This window comes from Asterias amurensis, chromosome 1 (assembly GCF_032118995.1).
Source record: "Asterias amurensis chromosome 1, ASM3211899v1".
Taxonomy (NCBI): domain Eukaryota; kingdom Metazoa; phylum Echinodermata; class Asteroidea; order Forcipulatida; family Asteriidae; genus Asterias; species Asterias amurensis.
The window spans coordinates 21026561-21049117 of record NC_092648.1 but is presented as its reverse complement, the minus strand read 5'-3'; the positions used below and the strand labels follow the sequence as shown (position 1 = coordinate 21049117).

Below are 22557 nucleotides of genomic sequence, written 5' to 3'. Positions count from 1 at the left end.
TTCTAAGGATTCGTTTTAGGGATTCTTGAGAATAAAATATTTAAAGAGGAAAAACAAATGTGAAAAATTGAAAAGAGTCTTTATTATTTAATTTTATCTTAATCGCTGTATGTTGTCGAAAAAAGGTTCAAGGGGTTGAGAGTTTGGTCTTAATTGAACGGGAAAAAAGCTTTGTCCCGCTAATGTCGTACTATAGCTGAACAGACCAGCAGCTAAACAATTTTTTTTCAAGAACATTTCCCTGAGAAAGTTACATCATTTTGTTCAAGAGGAATCGTGAATTGTATAATCTGGACCCCATTAACTATAACAAGCCAAAGGAATCGTATAGTGTCAATATCATCTTGCGTGACAAACCTCATATAATGACCCATATACAATAGTCACCAGGAGACTGTATGCACAAACCCGCCATCTTTATTAACATTAGATCCTTCGACTGCATGTCCCAGGGCCCAACTTCATAATAGCTGATTTTAAGCAAAATTGTGCTTAAAAGCACGAAATGTAGCTAAGCACAATACAATTTTGCTTGCCAAAATAGGATTACCAGCCAAACTACTACATGTACAATGTGTGACTGGTATCCTGCTCATTTCTGCTTCGCAGAAAATTGTTAAACAACATTAAAGCAGCTCTACGATATTGATACTTTTGCGGGTCTATGTTTTGTGTCAAGTTCCAAGAATGTGTCCTTCGGTGGATGAGTGCAGAGCAATGAAGACGTGACCAAATTACCATCTCTAGTGTGTCGTACCACAACAGTCTGGATAAGTTATATGAACTGTTACACAGATCTCAACTTAACTTGTTATAATGTTTGTTGTGAGTTGTATGTATATTGCACTGAGTACGTTCCTACGTGATATACGAGCAATGACTACCGCGTCTTTTGGGCGGTACACGGCGCCCACTTGGTTTCGCTCGTTCCCGCTTGTCTTGTCTAACCACGAGACGAGGCGCTCTGGGGACGAGTACGTGTAGCGAAGACGTTTCCATGGTGATTGGAGCCACTTGTTTATTGTTCATTGCCTCTTAAAAAACCTCCTTGTTGATCAAACAAAAAACCTAAAGCACACTGGCAAGTCTGACGGAAAGATTGTCGTGAGTCTACTAACAGTTCGTGTGCCCTATCTGCATTCTCCACTTGACATTTAAAAGGTTGTGGGGTTGGGCTAAAAAAAGGGAAATTTAAAGTAAGCCTCTATTTATAGGGTGACACAGTCACATGTGCTAACGGGAACAAAATAAATTCGTTGCCATGGTGAATATTATGTAAAATATTCAATCAAAATATGCTACATTTGAGTTCATAACGTAATAACAGTCTATGGGATATGAGGCATTGTATGGGGGTATCAACTTGGTTTGCGGAAACACCATTACACATATTTTTCCTTAGGGAACTGTCTTGCTTAATTATACTCTACGACCGTGGAGTAAACTTTGGAAATTCGGGAGACTTCTCATTTCTGAAAATAAAGCAATACAGGTCTTTACATTTATAACTTTATTAAACACGTGATAGTCAAACTCCGATGGTTGTTTATAAAAAATAGCGCCCTCAAGCAAGGCAGCTTGATCACCTTAGCCTAAAAATGCATCTCTTTATTGAAGTAAAATAAGTAAGTTATAATATTATCATCAAAGTGATTTCTGTTTTTTTAATCAAGTTTGCTGACTATACAGTACTGACAGGTTTGATAGTCTCTATGTTAAAACAAAACAAAAGAAATGGTCAAAAAACAAACCGACTATGCAACAAATTAAAGTGAATGGTTAATGATGTGTCTTTTGAAATAGCAAGCGAGTAGAAACATCTTGGCACACAGATCAGATCAGGTAAGATTTGAAAAATAGGCCTTTAAAACAAACATCTTTAAAAAATTCCTACCAACCCAGTGCCTGTCACAAATTTGCTGACTTTTCCATGTATAGGTTGCATATAGTAGTGTGCCTGTTTCAAGTTATTTTTTAGGCCTTTGAGGTTGACATTGATTATGTTCACTGAAGTGTATAGAGGTTAGCCATTCCCTTGTTCTTTTAGCGCAGGTATTTCAGGCATAGATGTATTATGTTTCCACTGGTCAAAGTATCATTATACAAAGTGAATAATAATGCAAAGGAGTTTGCCGGATTAACATTCCAAGTTTAGGAATGCCCCAGAAGAGCAGCAAGACGGTCATACTGCCAAGCCACTCTGCTCTTCCACATTGTATTCGTGTATACCAACAACGCCGAAGATGTGTCGGCACTCTATGCTCAGCTAAAGTCTTGAGACATTCAAATTAAAAGCATAACAGGGTGAAATTGGTCACCGAAACATCTGAACCAGATATTCGGCGGGGCAGAACCACCGGTTTGACTGTAAGTTAAACAACTTATTTATTGATTCCACAACTGCTATATTTTCAGTGCATTTTATGAGTGTGAAGAATTCCGTACCCCAAAAACTGTGTCGATAAATCAATGTTAATTTTGAATGGTGTTATCTTGCTTCGGTGTTAAAAGAAACATAATTTATTGAGAAAGCTGTGACGAAGATGCGCTGTATTTCAAAACGATGTTTTAGTTTAAAGTTTGTCCAGAAGGGCCATAGTCAATCATATTATTATTTGGTGTTTATTATTACAAACTCTATTGTTTAGATGACAAAGAGTATGCGCCAAGACTTCCAAGGAGCGGTTGAAGTTGCCGAAGGTATAACATGTCCATAGACAATACGTCGGGCAACACGGTGAAGTCGGCAGGGATGGAATTATGTATGACAGGGTAAGTCAAATGGAATTTGACCAGGATTGGTGATGTTTTCCGAAACAAACACATGACACGCACAAGTTCAGTAAAGCATCGAATCATAACAAGCACTCTCTCCAACTTAAAATATTATACAAAGAATGAAAGAAATGGATCCTTCCTAAGAGGAGTTATGTCTATTTTAATAAAGGTACTCATTTTGCAAAATTTAGGCCTGCACGCCGAATACTTGACAAAACGAATGTAAGCATTTTAGATGTGTACTAAAATTAATGCCTTGTCATTCAGTCAAGCATTTAACATTCCATGGACGCCTACAAACATGAGTGCTTTCAGTAAAACAGGCATAACGTTTCTTAGAAATTATTATTTTTTTTTTTTTTCAGAATTGCAGGATTGCCATCAAAACAGTTGCTGGCAGTGTAAGCACTCCATGTGTAATCCATCATATAAAAAAAATGAATAAAACGCTTACTGAGCGATAAACTCCAAACGCGAAATTAGATTATATATTTCTCACCAAATATGACATTTCAGTCATAAATATTTCAAGTGATGTTTTCTACTATCGTCATCATTAGACCGTGTAAGTTTGATGTAAATCTGTGATCTTCACGATTTTGTTCCTTACCCAATTCTGTAACGTTTTAAGTGCTTCATGTTTTGAGTGTCAGTAAAATAAATAAAAAATTCAAAACATAACAACAAAATCAAATTAAAAAATATCGGTCTACTCTCCCTGACCAGTGAGTTTGCATTAAGGAGGTAACTTTGTTAGCTCCAAAACCCCTTGGAGCAAGTGAACGTGGTTTTTATGCCTATTAAGCTAAAAGATAACTTTATATAGCGGGCTGCATAACTATAGTTGGCTATGAGCAGATCGGTGTTGTAAACCATGGTCTGAGATCAAATAGTATTTTGAATTTGATTGGAATTTGGAATTGCATATTATTGAACTGCATATTCTTGAACTGCATACTGTTGAATTGATTAGTGTTAAATTGAACATTGCGAAACTTGGAGAAGTATGTGGAATTTAATTTTTAAAGCCATTGGACACTTTCGGTAAACAATATTGTCCAAAGGGCACACTTCGTGTATCACAACTGATATAAAAAATAACAAACCTGTGAAAATTTGGGCTCAATCGGTCATCGGAGTCGGGAGAAAATAACGGGGAAAACCCACCCTTGTTTCCGCACGTTTCGCCGTGTCATGACATGTGTTTAAAATAAATCCGTAATTCTCGACAACGAGAATTGATAATTGTTTTAATGTTTTCTCGAAAAGTAAAGCGTTTCATTGAATAATATTTCAAGAGAAGTCTTTCACCATTACCTTCTGTAAACCCTGTAAGTTATTTGTAAATCTGTGAACTTTTTTTTTGTTTCTGTACCGAAAGTGTGTTTTTTTTAGTAGAATCATTTGGAATTGAATAGCATTTCCGACGAAGTAGAAGTTGAATTGATTTCATATAAGTGATTTGGAGTGACATATCGAGTTGAACATTTGGGGAATGGAGAAGAGTTTAGAACGGACTTATTGATCAATTAATGTAAAAATAAACAACTACAAAGAAGGCGTCAAAAGCGTTTCTTTTGGTGTTGGTGATTTTGGTGTTCCTGAGGAAAGTCATTGGGTTCTGATGACAGTGTCATCCATAGTTTAAACAGTAGTTTTATCAGATAATGTTTCATTGTGTATATTGTCCATTTGTGACGTACTTGGTGTATTTTTTAAAGACATTGGACACTATTGGTAATCGTCAAAGACCAGTCTTCACAGTTGGTGTATCTCAACATAGGCATAAAATAACAAACCTGTGAAAAATTGAGCTCAATCGGTCGTCGAAATTGCGAGATAATAATGAAAGAAGAAAACAACCTTGTCGCGGCATGGTCACATGAAGTTGTGTGCTTTCATATGGTTGATTTCGAGACCTCAAATTCTAAATCTGAGGTCTCTAAATCAAATTCGTGGAAAATTACTTCTTTCTCGAAAACTACAGAACTTCAGAGGGAGCTGTTTCTCACAATGTTTTATACTATCGACCTCTCCCAAGAACTCGTAATCAAGTAAGGTTTTATGATAATAATTATTTTGAGTAATAACCAATAGTGTCCACTGCCTTTAAAGTACATTTTTAAATGCTGTATAGTAAACAAATAAAAATGTCATGTGTTTTCATATAAAGAACAACTAAATTGAATTGAACCATTTTTATTTCTTTATTTTAATTTTCAAAGAGCAGAAAGAGGCACAGTGAACTCGAATATAAAAGTTAAATATATTTGAATTTATTAAGCATGTACATTTTAATGACATTGATTTTCGTATCGGACATGCACCTCATTTAATGTATCCAATCAAGTACGTACATCGTCAAGACACACACGCTCTGTACTTAAAATCACCCCATTGACTTCGGCAAAAATCTTTGTGGGACATCTCTTTAGAATTCTCTCTTTCAAAATTACCCAATTGAGTCCTGTTTTTCCCTTCAGTCTTCTGTTTCCATAAGTTGACGAACAGTAAAACATTATAGCTACTGTCATTAATTAAAAGTCCCTTCAAAAATTATCCGAGGCATAGATTATGTTACCTTTGTTTAAAATGTACTGAAAATAATGTTTAATCGACAACCATCACCAAAGTTATGCAAGATTATAAATATAAATAACATGTTTAGATCTCTTACAAATGGCCAAATTTCATAAAGCTGTTAAGCAGAAAAATAATACTGCATGAAAAAATTTATATGCTTAGCAAAAACTGAGTGGCACACTAGTCACAACAAACTGTTAATCAACAGCACTACACAGCCCTGTTTTGTTTTGGTTCATTTTATCCTCAACATACCATTGACAGTGACTGTGTACATGAGCCGTCCCTGGTGTCATTGTGCCATACACATTCATTCAGAATTGTGTACAAAATGTATTGCATGTATTGCAGACATGATATTCTTCCTGCTTCCTAATTTCAAATTTTTTTTTACCCTTGGGAAAAATCAGAACAATTGTGATTAAGTAGCAGGAAAACTCTGTTCAAGTCTACAATAATGTACATCTAGGTCAGCCCTTTTTTACTCATTAAAAACGTTCCTAGTTTTTTTCAAGGACCAATTAGTATCATGCTTGAAATTGGTGTTCAATGTCTCTTATGTGTACTACATGTAGTAACTACACACAAACAATTCCAAGAATCATGTGACATGAATTTGGTGCTCAATATGGACACAGTGTGAAACTGCACAAGCTGTCTCTTGCTATAGATGCTGTCTACAAGTTGATGACTTATAATATTTCAGCCTAATTTTTAGCCATGGTCAAAGAAACTATTGTAGACATGACCCAACGGTCTCTTTATAAGCCTCTGTAAGCCACCTGGGCCCGATTTCATAAAGCCTGTAAGCACAACAATTTTGCTAAGCACAGAAAAATATTGCTTGCAGAAGCAGGTTGCCATCCAAAATTACATTAAGTTGATTTTAGACTATAATTTTAGATAAAATGTATAAATTTAAAAGCCGAGTGTCTTACTAACTTGAACCAAAAAAAAGGGATCACCAAAAGTTAAAATTGAAAAGGAATCATCAACTGTACCCATTATTACCCGGCAAGTTTTGATCAAACTCTCACAAAGTCACCCCCTCATTTTGGATAATTGGAAGTCGATGTTCCTTATGGTTACCCATGAGTTAAAGAATGAGAATAGCAATAGTGCTAACGCACATTGGTGTGTATGGGTAAAACCAAAATTATTATTCTTTATCCTCTATGCAAATTTCCATCTATTAAAGACACTGGACACTATTGGTAATTGTCAAAGACCAGTCTTCTCACTTGGTGTATCTAAATTCATATGTATAAAATAAGAAACCTGTGAAAATGTGGACTCAATCGAAGTTACAAGAGAATAATTGAAGAAAAAAAATAACCCTTACACACAAATTGTGTGCTTTCAGATGCCTTGAATTCGAGACCTCAGCTGAGGTCTCTTATTAAATTCAAATATTTTAGTGAGAAATTACTGCTCTAGAATTGCAAAGGTCGTGGGTTTGAATCCCACCTAAGTAATATGCCTGTGATTTTTTTTCTTCACAGTACTCGGGCAAGTACTGAGTATACAGTGCTAACACACATCGGTGTATATGGGTAAAAACCAAAATTAATATTCTTTATCCCTGATGCAAATTTAACATCTGAGAAATTACTTCTCTCTCAAAAACTATGTTACTTCAGAGGGAGCCGTTTTAAAAGGGATAGATCCTGTTAACTGTGATAATAATGTCGAGAAGTTTCTAGAAGCCTCGACTGATTTGGTTCTGAATTTGTTGGTAATGCTGAAGTTCCTGCTCAGATACTGATGGGACCAGAGACTCCAGGGCTACCATGAAGTCTTGTTGTTCCACCACTATGCTTAATTCATCCTCGGTATTACCTTCACAAAAAAAACAAATAATAAAGAAAACAGAAATTTTATTTTAATAATCATAATGTTTTTAATATATGGCGTGTCATGGCCTAGCAATTAAGAGCACCGGATTCAAACTCTGGTGTTTCTGATCACCAGAGTGTGGGTTCAAGTTCCAGTCATGACACCTGTGTCTTTAAGCGAGACACTTAACCATGATGCTTCGTCCTTTGGATGGGACGCCAAGCCGTTGGTCCTGAGTTTTGTGTAACACACGTAAAAGAACCCAGTGCATTTATCGAATAGAGAAGGGGTTCGTATCGGAGTGTTCCCGGTCACAGATTTGCAGCATGTTGCACCACAGCACCTTGTAAACCATTTCATGTACGTATTGTTAGAGGCTTTGCATGGTGTGGAGAAATAAGAGGAAACTATAAATAAGTAGTAAACTTGCGGGTACAACCATGTGTAAATCTCTTAGGGCGAGTGTTGGCTCTGAAAAGAGCCGGTTTGGTCTCGACGTTTCGAACAGTTTACTCTGCTTGTCTTCAGGAAAAAAAGACCATTCTCCTGTTTCCTCTTATTACATGTACATTGTTCTTTAGAGGAATAGGTCTCATACTTCAAAATTGTAGCACCACATACATGTACCTCGCAGGAAAGCATACTGAGCGCTTTGATACGCTTTTAGGGGTGTGTTATGTAAGAAGCTATTACTGTTATCATTCTTATTTATCATTTTAATTTATTTCCTTCTTTGACACTGACCTGTTTCAAGATCGCTGATCTTTCTCTTGACCGCATTCAACATGGCATCTGAGCACAGGGCGTAAAAATCTGCCCCGGTCATTGTCAAGGGGCATTTATCAGCAACAAGGTCCAGTTTAACATCGGGAGACAGAACGAACCTTAAACAAAGGAAATGAAAAACTATTATAAAATAACATTTATTTTTAATGTAATTTTGTAAACCAAATTCTCTTAGTCTGTGACTTTTTATTTGGTGATGTATTTTTTAAATATAAACCAATTTTGATTTGATTTGATTTGATATTACAACACATTTTCAGACACATTTTGCCGATTTTCTACCTTCCGCCCAGGTAGTAGTTAAAAAGCAGGAAAGTTTTTTTTTTAACTGAGAAGTCTCCCGAATTCCAAAAATCTACTCCTCGATAGTAGAATATCAAACAAGTTCTCAAAACAACGTAATCTACCTGGCAAGTAGATACACACAGGGTGTTATTGACCCATTTCACCTGACGTCATCATCAGAAAAATCTTGAATGCGCCATACCGGTGGGCAATTTCATTGCGCGTTTTCATATATAACTCTTTGCATAGAGTATGCTGTGCGTTATGCAGTGAAGTGCGCATTTTAGGCAACGCGGCATTAATATACGTAAACCTAACTTGCCCACCAACATGGTGAGCGTGGCACCAGTCGCCGCGTGGGATGCGCGGGCAAGGGTTCAATATACTGCAAACCAAATATTTATTATACCTCACAATGCAATGCCTCAATCCCATATTACAACACAGTTATACTGAACCGATGCCCTCAAGCCTGTGGGTAGTATACTTCAATGCAGTAAGGTTAAAAAATATTTCAAGTTTTCAAATTTGCGGATTATGTTCCGACCCCAGCAATTACATTCTTTAATTGAACTTTAATTGAACGCAGATAAAGAATTTTATTCTGGCTTTAAATAACTTACTTTCTCGTCAGAGCTTGAATAATGTTCACCTGGGCTTGGCGATCTCGACTCACACCGAGATACAACATCTTGTCAAACCTGTGGGAAACCAATTAGTCATTAAAAAATATATATATCAAGTAATAAACCGCAAAGGAAACTGACTGAGTGAATTTCAATTCAATTTTAGGTTGAAAAAAAACCCAAAACTAGAAGGGGATTGGATGTGTGGCCTACAGAATAACGTATGCTAACATAGCTATCTAAGTTACTACCATCATTATCATAGTGATGTCCGTGTGTGTACAGTGCACAGGCGTTGCTCAGTAACTACAATTTGAACACATCGGTGTACAGATTGAAAACAAGAATAACAGTTTCATTTCCAAGTAAAAAACTACGAGGGAAACTGAGTAGGTTAAACAATTGATTGGTCAGTTCATTTAGAGGCGGAGCTTGATGATTGGTCTTCAAAGACTAACCTTCCAGGTCTGAGCAAAGCTGGGTCAAGTAAATCTGGCCGATTAGTTGCACCTATGACAAATACATCTGTTGATTTGTGTAGACCGTCAAGCTCTGCTAGCAGCTGCGATACAACCCTACAATAACACAAAAGATAAAAACAAAAATGTTTTACCAATATTGGATTGGCAAAATGGCTAGCTTCCAAATGGCGTGTCGTGGCCGAGCGGTTCAGAGCACCGGATGCAAACTCTGGTGTTTCTGATCAGCAGAGTGTGGGTTCGAGTCCCAGTAGTGTTCTTCTGGAGAAGACGATCAGAGCATACTGATCGAAACGTCGAGTTAACCCAACGGTTCTTTTCAGAACCACCCCAACTCATTTAGAGATTGTTATTACATGGTGTTACCGCAAACTCTTCTATATCTTATCTCCACCATGCAAAGTTTCAAATCCTACTTAACAACCTATTGTTAAACTGACATGGAGGTAGAGGTCTAATTCTCACACTTTCCTTGCAATCACAAAGAAGAATGATCACGTTGCTTCTTGTGAGCAGACATGCATACTGTCCACAAAGCACTTAACAGGAAGGCTCCCCACTATATCTCAGAAGTACTTCAAGTTTACACTCCGTCAAGGAATCTTCGATCAAGTTCCATGCTCCTCCTCAATGAACCCAAGTCTCGACACTCCTGGGGTGACAGTTCTTTTTCTTCAGCTGCACTATGCATCTGGAACTTTCTACCACTTAATTTTAGATCTTGTCTTTGTACCACAAAATTCAACTTATTTCATGTCATAGGTCTTAATTTAGTTGTGTCTGTTTTCTTTTGTTTGTTTTTGGTTTTGCTGCGCCTTGAACACCCAGCAGGGTGGATATCCAGTCTTTATTATTACTATTGTTATTACTATTGGGATGAATGAATGGGATAGATCAGGACCAATTCTGATTTTCTTACCTGTCCATAACACCACCAGAATCTCCGCTTTGTCCTCTGTTAGGTGCCAAGGAATCTAACTCATCAAAGAAGATAACGCAAGGAGAGGCACTCCTTGCTCTAACAAACACTGTCAAAATCAAGACAGAAAGAAAGACGTCAAAAACACTAAAAAGTGCACTTCCACAAAAAATGATAGTTACCCCATAGAGTGTTAACCCCTTACTTTTTTTCTGTGTGCATTCTGACTCTTTCTCCCTATTCATGTATTTCCACAGCTGTGCTTATGCTACACTTAGTTACATGTTCATGCTTGTTGCATTGTCATTTAGACTTTGAGATTTTCAGACAAACTTTCCATTACTCATGCGACACTGCATAGGCTCACTTGACCCCAGTAGTACAGTACACATGAGTAAACTAAAATACTGACAATGGCTTCAGAAAGGTATGCACAAGTACGTCATGAAATTTGCACAACATTGACAGGTTGTCTGAGATTCAGGTACTTGCATAATGTCACCATATTGAGCTTCTGTTTCTGGCATTAGTGCGGAGTGCTACTATGAATGAATAAAGCTATACGTTTTTTTTATGAGTTTAAAGTGACGTTAAAATCTTACCTTCTCGCACATTTTCTTCACTTTGTCCGACATACATGTTAATCAACTCTGGTCCTTTCACACTACATGAAACAAAAACAGAAAAATAAAAAACGCATATTCAAATTATATCATCTTATTGACCTAATTCACCTGATATCATTGCAGGATGAATCTTGGTTGCACGATTTTAGGATTCAGATACTCTGTGTGTTTCTCAGTTCTGAAAAGAACCGTCCTGCTTTTTAACTACTACCTGGGCGGAAGGTAAAAAATTGGTCGGGACTACTACTTCAGCTTTAGTGGATCGAGGGGACTTCTCGTTATTAGCTTCACTTCTGCGGAGTGAGTTCTCAACATTTCAACTAGCTTGCTCTAGTCATCCTCGTTAGGAGACGTAAAAAAACGAGTTACCTGAGAAAGTTGAGTGAGCATTCCGTAGCTACAGCCTTAGCCAATAGAGTCTTGCCCGTACCCGGAGGACCATAGAGCAAGACTCCAGAGCGACGTAGTCCAGCAGTAAACAGTTCAGGATGCTGAAGAGGAAGCTGAATGGTGTCCAGAATCTCTGATCGGACATCGGCGAGACCGCCTACATCTTCCCACGACACACTAGGAATCTGCAGAGAAATAAACACATGCAAAGTATGCGGTCTTGTCCAATTCTTGCGTGTACTGCCCATTAAGTGAGCTTCGTAAAGGCCCTGGACACTATTGGTAATTGGTAATTACTCCAAAATAATTGTAAACATAAAAAACTAACTTGGTAATAAGCAATGGAGAGCTGTTGATAGTGTAAATAAAACATTGTGAGAAACGGCTCCCTCTGAAGTAACGTAGCTTTTGAGATAGATGAAATTTCTCACTAAAGTATTAAAAAACTTAAGGCCTGAAGCCCTTTCTAGGCATCTGAAAGTACGCAAATTTGTGCAACAAGAGTGTTTTTCTTTCATTATTCTCTTGCAACTTCGATGACCAATTGAGTCAACATTTTTACAAGTTTGTTATTTTGTGCATGTTGGGATACACCAAGTGAGAATGATGGTCTTTGACAATTACCAAAGGCGCCTTTAAGCAGTATATATGGTATATTTTGCCTAACAATATTCTGAGCAGGATACCATTTACAGATCGTACACACAAGACATGAGATTCCTTGTGCATGAAGCCCAAATCACAGTGGGTTTTTGACTTGTTAAGAGCGACTCCATATGACAGTCAAAGGAACCATCACTGAAAGGGCACCAGGGATGCTAAGGTTACATAACATTTTATTTGTCAATATTAAAAATTAAAAAAATAATCAGTGTCAATATTTCTATTTCTCTACAACTACAACTCACCAAATGTAACCGGTTCTCAAAAGAGGTGAAGAGAATCAGTTCCTTGTATGCTTGTTTCATGCATTTTTACGTTAAAATTTTTTTTTTGAGGGTCCGTCTGTTCTGTTTACCACATACACTTATACTTTAATGGGATTTTTAGTATTGTAGGCTTATGCCTTTTAACATCCCATATCCATTTTCATTCAGGTATTTGTCAAAGTCTGTTTTTGAACTGTTTAGTTGTCCTGGCATTGACCACTTTGGCTGGGAGTCTATTCCAGTTATCAACAACTCTTTGTTTTTGTCCGTTTTTCTCCAACTCGTTCTCTTGTCTGGATTCTTAAATGTTACATTTCAGTGTTTTTTTTTTTACATTTCTGTTCAAATCTGAAGTGAATAAATACAAAATTTCTTTTTACCTTTGGAGCGCCGATAGCATCAGCATGTGCAGCCTGAAGCTTATTAAGAGCACCCTCAAAGTCCACATTGTTGACTTGTATCCCAGCAGCGCAAAGATCCTTCTCTTCAATGATTGACAACTTACTTCCAACCGAGCTGCATAAAGAACAGACACAAAAGTACACATCCATTAAAGGCAGTGGACACTATTGGTAATTACTCAAAATAATTATTAGCATACAACCTTTCTGGGTGACGAGTAATGGGGAGAGGTTGATGGTATAAAACATTGTGAGAAACGGCTCCCTCTGAAGTGCCATAGTTTTTGAGAAAGAAGTAATTTTCCATGAATTTGATTTTGAGACCTCAGATTTAGAACTTGAGGTCTCAAAATCAAACATCTAAACGCACACAACAAGCTTCATGTGACATGGGTGTTTTTTCTTTCATTATTATCTCGCAAGTTCGATGACCGATTGAGCTCAAATTTTCACAGGTTTGTTGAGATACATCAACTGTGAAGGATAGTCTTTGACAATTACCAATAGTGTCCACTGCCTTTAATGCACAAGAAACTGGGTAATAGGTTACTCTTCAGCAGGGACAAAGGTAGTCGGATTTAACAGAGACACAAAGATTTATGGTTCCTGAAGTACAAATTTGCACGACTTTTGCATAATAGCCTAAATTACACATTGCCTTTAATGTATGCATGCATTCCTCCGAAGCACTATTTACAAGGTTTATTGTACAATGCAAATTCCCCTTTGGATGCAACCAATTAGTTCAATGTATTATACGGGATGTATAAAGTAAAGCTGACAATAAGTCGTAAACAGTGCTCGTGATATGTGTGATCAGCCGTAAATATAAAACAACAGTGAAAATGTGGGCTATAAGTCAGGACACAATAGTAAAAAACATCCATGAATTCAGCATGTACATGTAAACATTTTGTCCATATTTGGTTGTTTGAAATCAGCTGTTGTGCTTATTTTAAAGATTTGTTTGATGCATTATGTGGGGTTACACAAAGTGAGAATACTGGTCTTTGACATTTACCAAAGATGTCCAGTGCCTATGGTAACGAACTGTTCTCGACTGTGAAACGTCCTCAAGAGCAAACCAAACAGTTACCGGCTCAGTGTATTTCTTCAATTTACGTTATCATGACAACATGTAAGCTCCCACAAATACCCTAATCCATACGGCAATCATGTCCTATTTTTGTTTCCAAATAGGGAATAAAAGAAGACGAAGAAGAGAAAATAATCAGTCTGCAATCAGGGCAGACTCGCTCGCTACGTCAAACCTGAATGGCAGCTAATCTCCGAGGAGTATTTGCTTTTCCAGGGAACTCATGATTGGGGCTGGAACATTTCTGCCCAATAGGGCCTTGGGGTAATGTTTAGTCTCGGAGGCGTCTTGGGTGAAATCTAGGTCATGAGTATGATGTCATCCAATAGGCTGGTTGATTGATTACATGTCATGACAACCCAGGTTTTGTCGTAAAAGGCCGCTGGATGTTAGTCATGCGTAAATAATGACTTAGTTTACTATCCTGGCTACATGAAAAACAAGATTGCTTATTAAAGGGTTGTGATACTTTTTCTAGAGAGTTTTTTTTTGTCAGAGCTTATTAAATGATGTTTCTTACAATACACAGACTTAAAGTCACCTGGAAGTGGTATTTTTTCAAAATAAAGCTTTTGCCACTAATATATGTGTTTTGATGAGTGGAATGTGAATAAACAGTTAACTGAGGTTTTAAAAAATCAGTTCTTATGTTATTTACAAATTTAAAAGTAGACCCCGACCCAAGAGGGCGCTGTACGTGACGTCAATCGAGGCAGACTTTGCCTGTAATGCGTAGAGTAAACACAATTGCAAAGTACATGTATGGACCAAATCGTGAGTTTGTACATTTCAAAAAAAAAAATTTTTTTGTTTTTTTTCCGGCAATGCCGACCAGGAGTAATGCTGCTGAATGCAGAAACGTACCAACTCACGACTTAGACGTACATGTACTTTGCACGTGTGTTTACCATACGCATTGCAGGCAAAGTCTGCCTCGATTGACGTCACAAAAGGGGTAGGCGGACTCAGCCCCCCAAACAACTTTATATATTTTTTAAACATATAAATCGTGACAAACAATTACTAAAAAAATTGTTTTATTGTTCGTAAGCATATACTCTTATGTTTGAAAAAAAAAAATTCTATTTCCAGGTGACTTTTAACAGAATATCACATCATAGTATGAGAACCGGTTCATGCATTGAGAACCCCCCCCCCCCACCCATAATTTGGCTCTAAACATCAATACAATCAGATATTTGTTCACTGATCCAGTGAGAAATCACTCATAATTTTTTAGCATTTGAGGTGGAAATTATTTTTGACGTACCATGACGATATGACTCTTGCCACAGATGACCTTACGGTGTGCGACAGCAATGCGCACAAGTCGCCCAAAACCAACCCCTGTCAATTAAAAGAAGACAAAACATTGACTTCTGTAGATGCTAAAAAAAAAATACATGGGTTAATATATATAGCACTTTATCAACTGGCATTTCAAATCAATCATTAATATGAGAATATGAGAAAGCACCTTGTGTTAAAAGAGTATGGTGCACATCTGCAGCCAATCATACCTGAAATCACCAGGGCCCCATTGAAAGCAAACTTACGCTGTACAAACATACTGTCAATTGAGAACCGGTTTACTTGATTTTGTACAACAATCAGGGAGATGTTTAGAATTACATTCAACATAATAAGGAAACTATTTCCATATTGGGGAGACTTTCAAATTTGTTTATCAGGACATGGAAAGATTGGTTTATTGCTTGGCAATTTTCTGCAGACTTAAAGACACTGGACACTATTGGTAATTGTCAAAGACCAGTCTTCTCACTTGGTGTATCTCAACATATGCACAAAATAACCAACCTGTGAAAATTTGAACTCAATTGGTCATTCAAGTTTCAAAATAATAATGGAAGAAAAAACACCCTTGTCACACGAAGTTGTGTGCTTTCAGAGGCTTGATTTGGGGAAATAAAAATCTAATTCTGAGGTCTCGAAATCAAATTCAAATATTTTAGTGGAAAATTACCTCTACCTCAAAAACTACATTACTTCAGAGGGAGCCGTTTCACACAATGTTTTATACTATTAACAGTTCTCCATTGCTCGTTAACAACTAAGTTTTTATGCTAACAACTATTTTGAGTAATTACCATTAGTGTCCAGTGCCATTAAAGAAATCAATGCTCAGCCAAATACTTACAGCAGTCCTCTTTGCAATGTACGCAATATCTACATCTGTTGCCATAGGAACCGTCTCGCATAAAGCTTGAAGCAATTCTTTACGCTCTTCTTCGTTTGGTACCTTCAAGAAACAAGTCGACAGAGGATCTTTAGCATAAAGACAAAACTATATCGGTGGCAGATCAGGGACGAGTGTTTGGGAAGTACACAGACCAGGGCACAATTTCGAAGAGCTGCTCAAGCAGTAAACGTTCCTAAGCGCAACCAAATTTAGCTTACAAGAATAAGGTTACCAGCCAAACTACAATGTCTTGTGCACAATTTGTGTCTGGTATCCTGCTCATTTCTGCCTAGCAGAAACTCTGTATGCAAAATTTCCTACTTAAAAAATGGCACTATGAAATTGGGGCCTGAAGGCATTATCCCGTTGCTTAAAAGCAAAGTACACCTTCAATACATGGAGCTGTTTGATTGTTTTAATTCCATACAATTGTTATTGTTTACAATCAAACTAATCAGTGAAAATTTCATTTCAAAAGGCAGTTATTTTTGAGATATCAATGAACATAATAATAATAATCTTTTTTTTTTTGGGGGGGGCTACTCATCCTTACTTACAGCTAAGAGCTGAATTGCGAAGGACGCGGCTACAAGGTGTTCGAGAAGCAGGCCTGCAGGGGCGTCTTTGGCTACCAGCCACATCAACCCATTATGACCACGGAGCACAGCCAAGATCGAAAGTATTTGATTTTTCCCGAGGGAGGAAAACTGGATGATCTGGAAAACCCTCGTGGCACAGCAGACAGCCAACGCACAACTCAACTCGCATATTGGCCCTGCACGGGTTATCGAACCGGGGTCACCTTGGTGAGAGGCGAGCGTTTTACGCACAAGCCAACCATGCCACATCCGAAGCTAATGTGTCCATGCAGGAAAAATAATCCCTATTAGGAATACACAATCTGAGAAACATGACAGTAACGCTTCTCAGATTCAAATTTGGTCTAAGGTAAACTTCTAACGGGGTACCAAGGCCAGAACATGGGGCACCAACTGTAGTCCTAAAGACAGTGGCATTACGCGCCACATCTTACCTTAATCTCCAGATGATGAAGGAAGCAAGCATGCAAGTCAGTTAGTACAGCCTTTGTTGATGGTGTTGTTGCTATGACAATCACTGGGTAGTCATGAATAGTACTGGACAATGACTGGATGGCCTCCTTCAGTGATGCTGACACTCTAAAATCTATCAACAAAATCAGCAAGAAAACCCCCCAAACAAAACAGGTGTGAGAACCGTTTCACTGTTTTTAAGAGTGTTGTGTGGTATTTTTGCGCATTATTGCGTCCACTGAAGTGAACTAAATAAATTTAGTTATGACTAAGGAGAGTTTAGCTATAACTTACCTTCACCGGTTCCATCTCTGTCTCTAGCTAGAACTTGTATGTTCCGAAGTACCAGGATACACGGAGCACACATTCCACCTATTAATACAAACAATTCTGACACTCATCAATTTCATGTTTCAGGTTTCAGGTTGATACAGCCCTGAGCTGCTGTATGGCACTAGTGACACAATGTCAACCTGTACCCTTGCAGGTTTCCATTTATACCCCTGGGTGAAGAGAAGCAATTATAGTAAAGCATCTTGCTCAAGGACTTAAGTGCCATGACTGGGATTCGAACCCTAACCACCAGAAAACTTGAATTCGATGCTCTTAACCGCTCGGCTACGACACCCCCATGTATGGTCTTTGTAAGGTTCTCCACAACCGTCTGTCTACTTTTGATGTAAAGAAAGGAGGGGGGAGGGGCATCTCTACACTTGAACAGTCGTTGTATAAACTATAACACTAAATTATCAGTGGACTGTGCCTAGTGTTTTCTTCTAACCTTTGAACATGATGTTCTTGATCTTGGCCTCTGTTGATGCAGTGGTATCAGCACACAGGTCATTACAGTTAGCCACAACACAATGTAGATTCAGCCGTCGACACACCGCACGGATGACTGTCACCTTACCACAACCAATGGGTCCTGACAGCAACATAGAGGGGGTCAGTCGGGCACACTGGGATCTACAGGGGATGGAAGGCACAATTGTTATTAGCCAGACTCAAGCCTGGTTCATACTTCCTGTAAACGCGAAGCAAATTTTGACGTCACAGGGCCGTTTTCTTTATTTCATGTTGTTTTAACCACACACATGATCGAGTTGACTACATATTGGGTTAAACTCATTGTGGGATTAGTTGAAGCACTGTATAAAGTCCAGATTCTGATCTGTTACAAGCTCCAAGCAAGCTCCAAGCAAGCTCCAAGCAAGTGTCGGTTAACCCAACATATGTCAAATAACCCCATATAGGATCAAGTTGACTAAACTAGTAGTTTACCACACTTTGGGATCTGGAATGGCAATATAAGACCCCTATCTTATATGTTTTTAGGCCTGTATGCTTCATTTTTGGACAAGGGCACCAAGGCATTTTCTCCTTGGTAAAGGGCACCCTACGAGTATTGTAAAATTTCTACTGGAGCATTTCAAGGGAACCATAGAATGACCAGGGGGCATGGAGGCAAGCGCCATTGTTGCCTCTGTGAAGTAGCGGGCCTATAAAAGCACCCAGTAAGGGTCCACTACATCGGATCGAGTTGACTTCACTCTTGGTTCTAACTCACTTTGGGATTTGGTATCAGGGGATCATGGATGGGGTTTCAAGACCCCTATCTAATATGTAAGCTCACAGGAAGGGTCCACTACATAGGATCGAGTTGACTTCACTCTTGATTTACAACTCACTTTGGGATTAGGTATGGCACGATGAGGTCCTCAATCTGATCTGTGTACTTCCAGACCCCTGCTGGTAATGGCGCACTCCATATAGGGTCTAGTTTACTATTGATGTATGCATCCATAGTCACTGGGATGTAACTAGAAACAGGAACACCCTGAAAACCAAATGGAAAAAACAGTCAAATGGTGACGCATCCCAGGTTGTTCTGACTAAAAGCAAATTAGGAACACTGCCAACATACATGTATGGCTACTAGATAGCCGAGTTGGTAGAGAGCCTAACATTAATCCAGAGGTTTAAGTCCCGCTCTATCTAGTAAGTTTTTCTTTGTTCAACTGAAAATTGTTTAAAATTTGCCCAGTCAGTTTCCCTTGTGAATCAATACTTGACATTTGAATAAAAAAAATTGCACTTCCTTGAGATGATCCCTCTGATGCGGCTTCCCAGGTTGAATTGTAAACTTGGGTGTGATCCCTGGCTATTGACCCCTTGCACGCGCGTCACACGCGGTGACTGGTGCCACGCTCACCATGTTGGTGGGCAAGTTAGGTTTACGTGTATTAACGCTGCGATGTCTAAAATGCGCACTTCACTGCATAACACACAGCATACTCTATGCATAGAGTTATATATGAAAACGCACAGTGAAATTGCCCACCAGTATGGCGCATTCAAGATTTTTCTGATGATGATGTCAGGTGAAATGGGTCAATACGGAAGTTACAGATTAGACGGCTTCAGAGTGGCACCCCGAACAAAGGCATTGGCAAAATAGGGAGACTGCCAACATACATGTAGGGCTGGATAGCTCAGTTGGTAGAGCGCCACCACGTTGAACCAGAGGCTGTACATGTAAGTTCAAGCCCCCCACAAATCAGTGTTTTTTGTTGTTGATGTTACCAGTTGAAATGCCTTTTGGAATTTTGATGTTCCCAAGACTGGAGTTCACTTTAAAACAATAGCAACTTATACCTGGAAAACTAGAGACTGAAGTGGTTCAACTGAGTAGGCCACTGCTCCATCCACCACTGATTCTATCTTCATCACCTTGAAGTAAACAAACGGAGAACGTGTGTGCGACCCCTCGCTAATATCTTGGATATACTCTGGGAACTCCTTGGTACTCAGAGTCAAGACATCTCCAAGGGAAACAATCCTGTGTAAAGACAAGAGAGATTGAAATTAGATTTAAGTTTGGTACTTTTGTAACACACAAAACACAATGTCAACAGATTTACCTAAACTTTCACCCTTTGAAGATAATGATGGTAGAAAGCTTGTAAACCTTAAAATATTACTTGCTGAGGTGATGTAGTTTTTGAAAAGTGAGTAAAACAATGTCACGAAAAAACATTTCACATGCTATAATAATTTTTGTCTCCTGAGACGAAAATTATTTTCGTAACTTGTTTTACTCATTTCTCAATAATTACAGCACCTCAGCAAGTAATATTTTAAGGTAAGCTTTCTACCGTCATTATCTTCAAACCATGTAATAAAAATCTGTGGATGTGTGTTTATGTGCTACAAAAAGTACCCAGACCCTTTAAGGAAAAACTGACTGGTGAGAGCTCCTTTGAAGCATCTCATCCGAACCTTGTCTCAGTGAAGAACTTCTTGATGGCCTTATCCAGCTTGCTGGTCATGGGGTAGTCTGGGGACTTGATCAGGCCGAGATGGACCTCGGCAGCAAGGGGCGGCTGACAGCTGGTGGAGATACTCTTTGAACTGGCAAGGATGCTGTCTCTTTGCTGTAACTCTGTTTTGGCAAGCTGAAAAAAAGGTATTGGAAATGTAACAATCAATTAATCTTGATAGCTCATTGGTTTTGCAGACTATTTTACTTGACTTATAATTGATAAAAATAGAGCAAATTATCAAAATGTTACAGGTAGAATCCGTATCATTCTCATAAACGGCATGCATTAGATATGAACAAGACCAGTTTATGGTTTGATCGTTGACACAAGTAAGTGAAATTGCAGCTCTTAAATTGGGTCTAGTGGGGTTTGTATATGCTTGGCACAATCTTTTGATCTACGCGATCAGTCAATCCTGTTGTGCTATCAGTAGATCATAATGCTATTGGCCGCCAGTCAAACACCTCTTCTCAAAAATTCTAAAATAGCATTTCAAGGGCTCGAAGGCATTGACCAGGGGGCATGGAGGCAATCGCCTTCGATGCCTCTGTGAAGTATCAGGCCTGCAGTTGCTTGGGCAGTGTAGTTTGTTAATCCAACTTACTCTAACAGACACAACTGTATTCAATTGGATGAGTCTGGATGGATGAAGTTGAAGATTAAACCACAGCCGAGGAGACAAATACAAGACGTTGTCATCTGGTGGCAACTCCTCTTCTTCGTTTCTTCCTTCCTTCAGATTTGCTGCATCAGCGTCACTGCTGCCATTCGCCGAGTTCTTCAGCAGAGCAAACAGTTTCTGATCAATGGCAAACACCTGAGCAAGATGAGTAAAAACATTTTGAGGTTTGGCCTCGAGGGGCTGATCCGCAGAAGGCTTCCCGTCATCTCGACCCGAGGATGTTTCAGGTTCTGATTGGGCAGCCTTCTCTGGGCCATTCTCTCGCTCTGGGACTTCTTCCCGCGGGATTGAAACAACGACCCAGCTTCCATTGAAGGCACACAACCGCTTCAAAGTAGATTTGGTGACGCCAACCCGTAGCTCTACCTCACATTGGTTCTCACTGCATGTCAGGTAATTCACAGTAGATCTTGTGTGAGTTGATATTGTTGGAATAATCACAGGTTCCAAGTAGAGTGTGTTTGGGGGCGGTTCTTCCTCGGTACTGAGAAGGTTTACCATCTTCGGAACCGATACGGTTTCAGTCTGCAGCAATGACTTCAAGCTTAAATTGTTCAACTTGGATGCAAACTCAGATAGAAGAAATGGCTCTGGCAACAGGCTGACCACATCATCTCTGAAAGTTTCACTTTCGGGTCCATTCACCTGTTTATTTTTGACTGTTCTTGAATTGAACTGCCTGTTTTCGTCAATTTGAGTGATCACAATTGATGTATTAATTGAAATTATCCCTTGTTTTATTGGTTCACACTCCAATGCAATCAGGTCTTGATAATTGGCCAGACTATACGCCTCGTCGCTACTAAACACCGGTATCACTGGTGCAAGAAACTGATCACTGGTACGAACCAAGACCTTTTGCTGGCATACTGAAACAAGTAAACCTGTACTGAATAGACGGTTTTTAGCCCAGTCGTAGCACCTACTGGACCTCGCACCAAACACAACTTTTGTGAGTGGGAATGCCTTCACTGGCCTGATGAAGACATCCTCAGAGTCGGCAATGCCGTAGTGCTCATGGAATCGTTCAGTTACATACAGTGTTAACTTGCCTGGGCTTTCAGACACCTGGCAGAGGGAGATTGATCTGCGAACGAGGTCATCATTTAGAATGTGCAGACACACAAACAACTCGGTCTCACGCCCACTTTCATAACTCTGATCTGACTGAAGCAAGGATGCGATGACGTAGCTGTCGAGTTTATCCCCTAGCAGGAGGTTGGAAGCACTCTTCGATATGCCAACATGGAGAGGGTTGTGATCAACTGTGAAGTTAAACCGTGAAAACTTTGCATGAATTCTATCCGGTTTAATATTACCGAGGTCTGCCATTGTAGAAATCAATAAATAAACACCAGGTGGTGTAGTAGTCAGGTTCAACAAAAGGTTTACCTGAATAGTTAGAGAAGAGTCGGGGTATCAGACACCAGTTTTAGTTTAGACTGGTGCCCCTTCATTACCGCCCATGTTACACATGCAAAGAACCTTGGATTTCGACTAAATTGCAATGCCTAGATGGTTATTCCAAAATGTTGTGGGGGTCACATAATAAAATAATATTTATAA

General features: G+C 38.9%; 1 protein-coding gene across 1 annotated transcript; it reads right to left on the bottom strand.

Annotated features, from left to right (window-relative positions):
* Positions 1-5032: 5032 nt before the first annotated feature.
* On the bottom strand, positions 5033-22323 carry LOC139945950 (peroxisomal ATPase PEX6-like). The gene is made up of 17 exons (XM_071943530.1): positions 20914-22323; positions 20266-20441; positions 19642-19825; positions 18675-18823; positions 17768-17952; positions 17281-17358; positions 16968-17119; positions 15893-15994; positions 15005-15081; positions 12618-12753; positions 11288-11493; positions 10895-10956; positions 10293-10401; positions 9353-9469; positions 8892-8969; positions 7942-8081; positions 5033-7200 (listed from the first exon to the last, which is right to left on the bottom strand). Exons 1-17 carry the CDS (start codon positions 22321-22323, stop codon positions 7061-7063), a joined length of 3501 nt encoding a protein of 1166 aa, XP_071799631.1. The 3' UTR covers positions 5033-7060.
* Between the last annotated feature and the right edge of the window lie 234 nt (positions 22324-22557).

Bases quoted from the DNA above. Each gene is read 5' to 3' on its own strand.
- LOC139945950 (XM_071943530.1), bottom strand. From the start codon at position 22,323: ATGGCAGACCTCGGTAATATTAAACCGGATAGAATTCATGCAAAGTTT. The intron at 8,970-9,352 runs GTTAGTCTTTGA...GGTTTCCCACAG, and splicing joins GCTTTGCTCAGACCTGGAAG to GTTTGACAAGATGTTGTATC. The intron at 8,082-8,891 runs GTAAGTTATTTA...CCTTTGTTTAAG, and splicing joins ATTCAAGCTCTGACGAGAAA to GTTCGTTCTGTCTCCCGATG.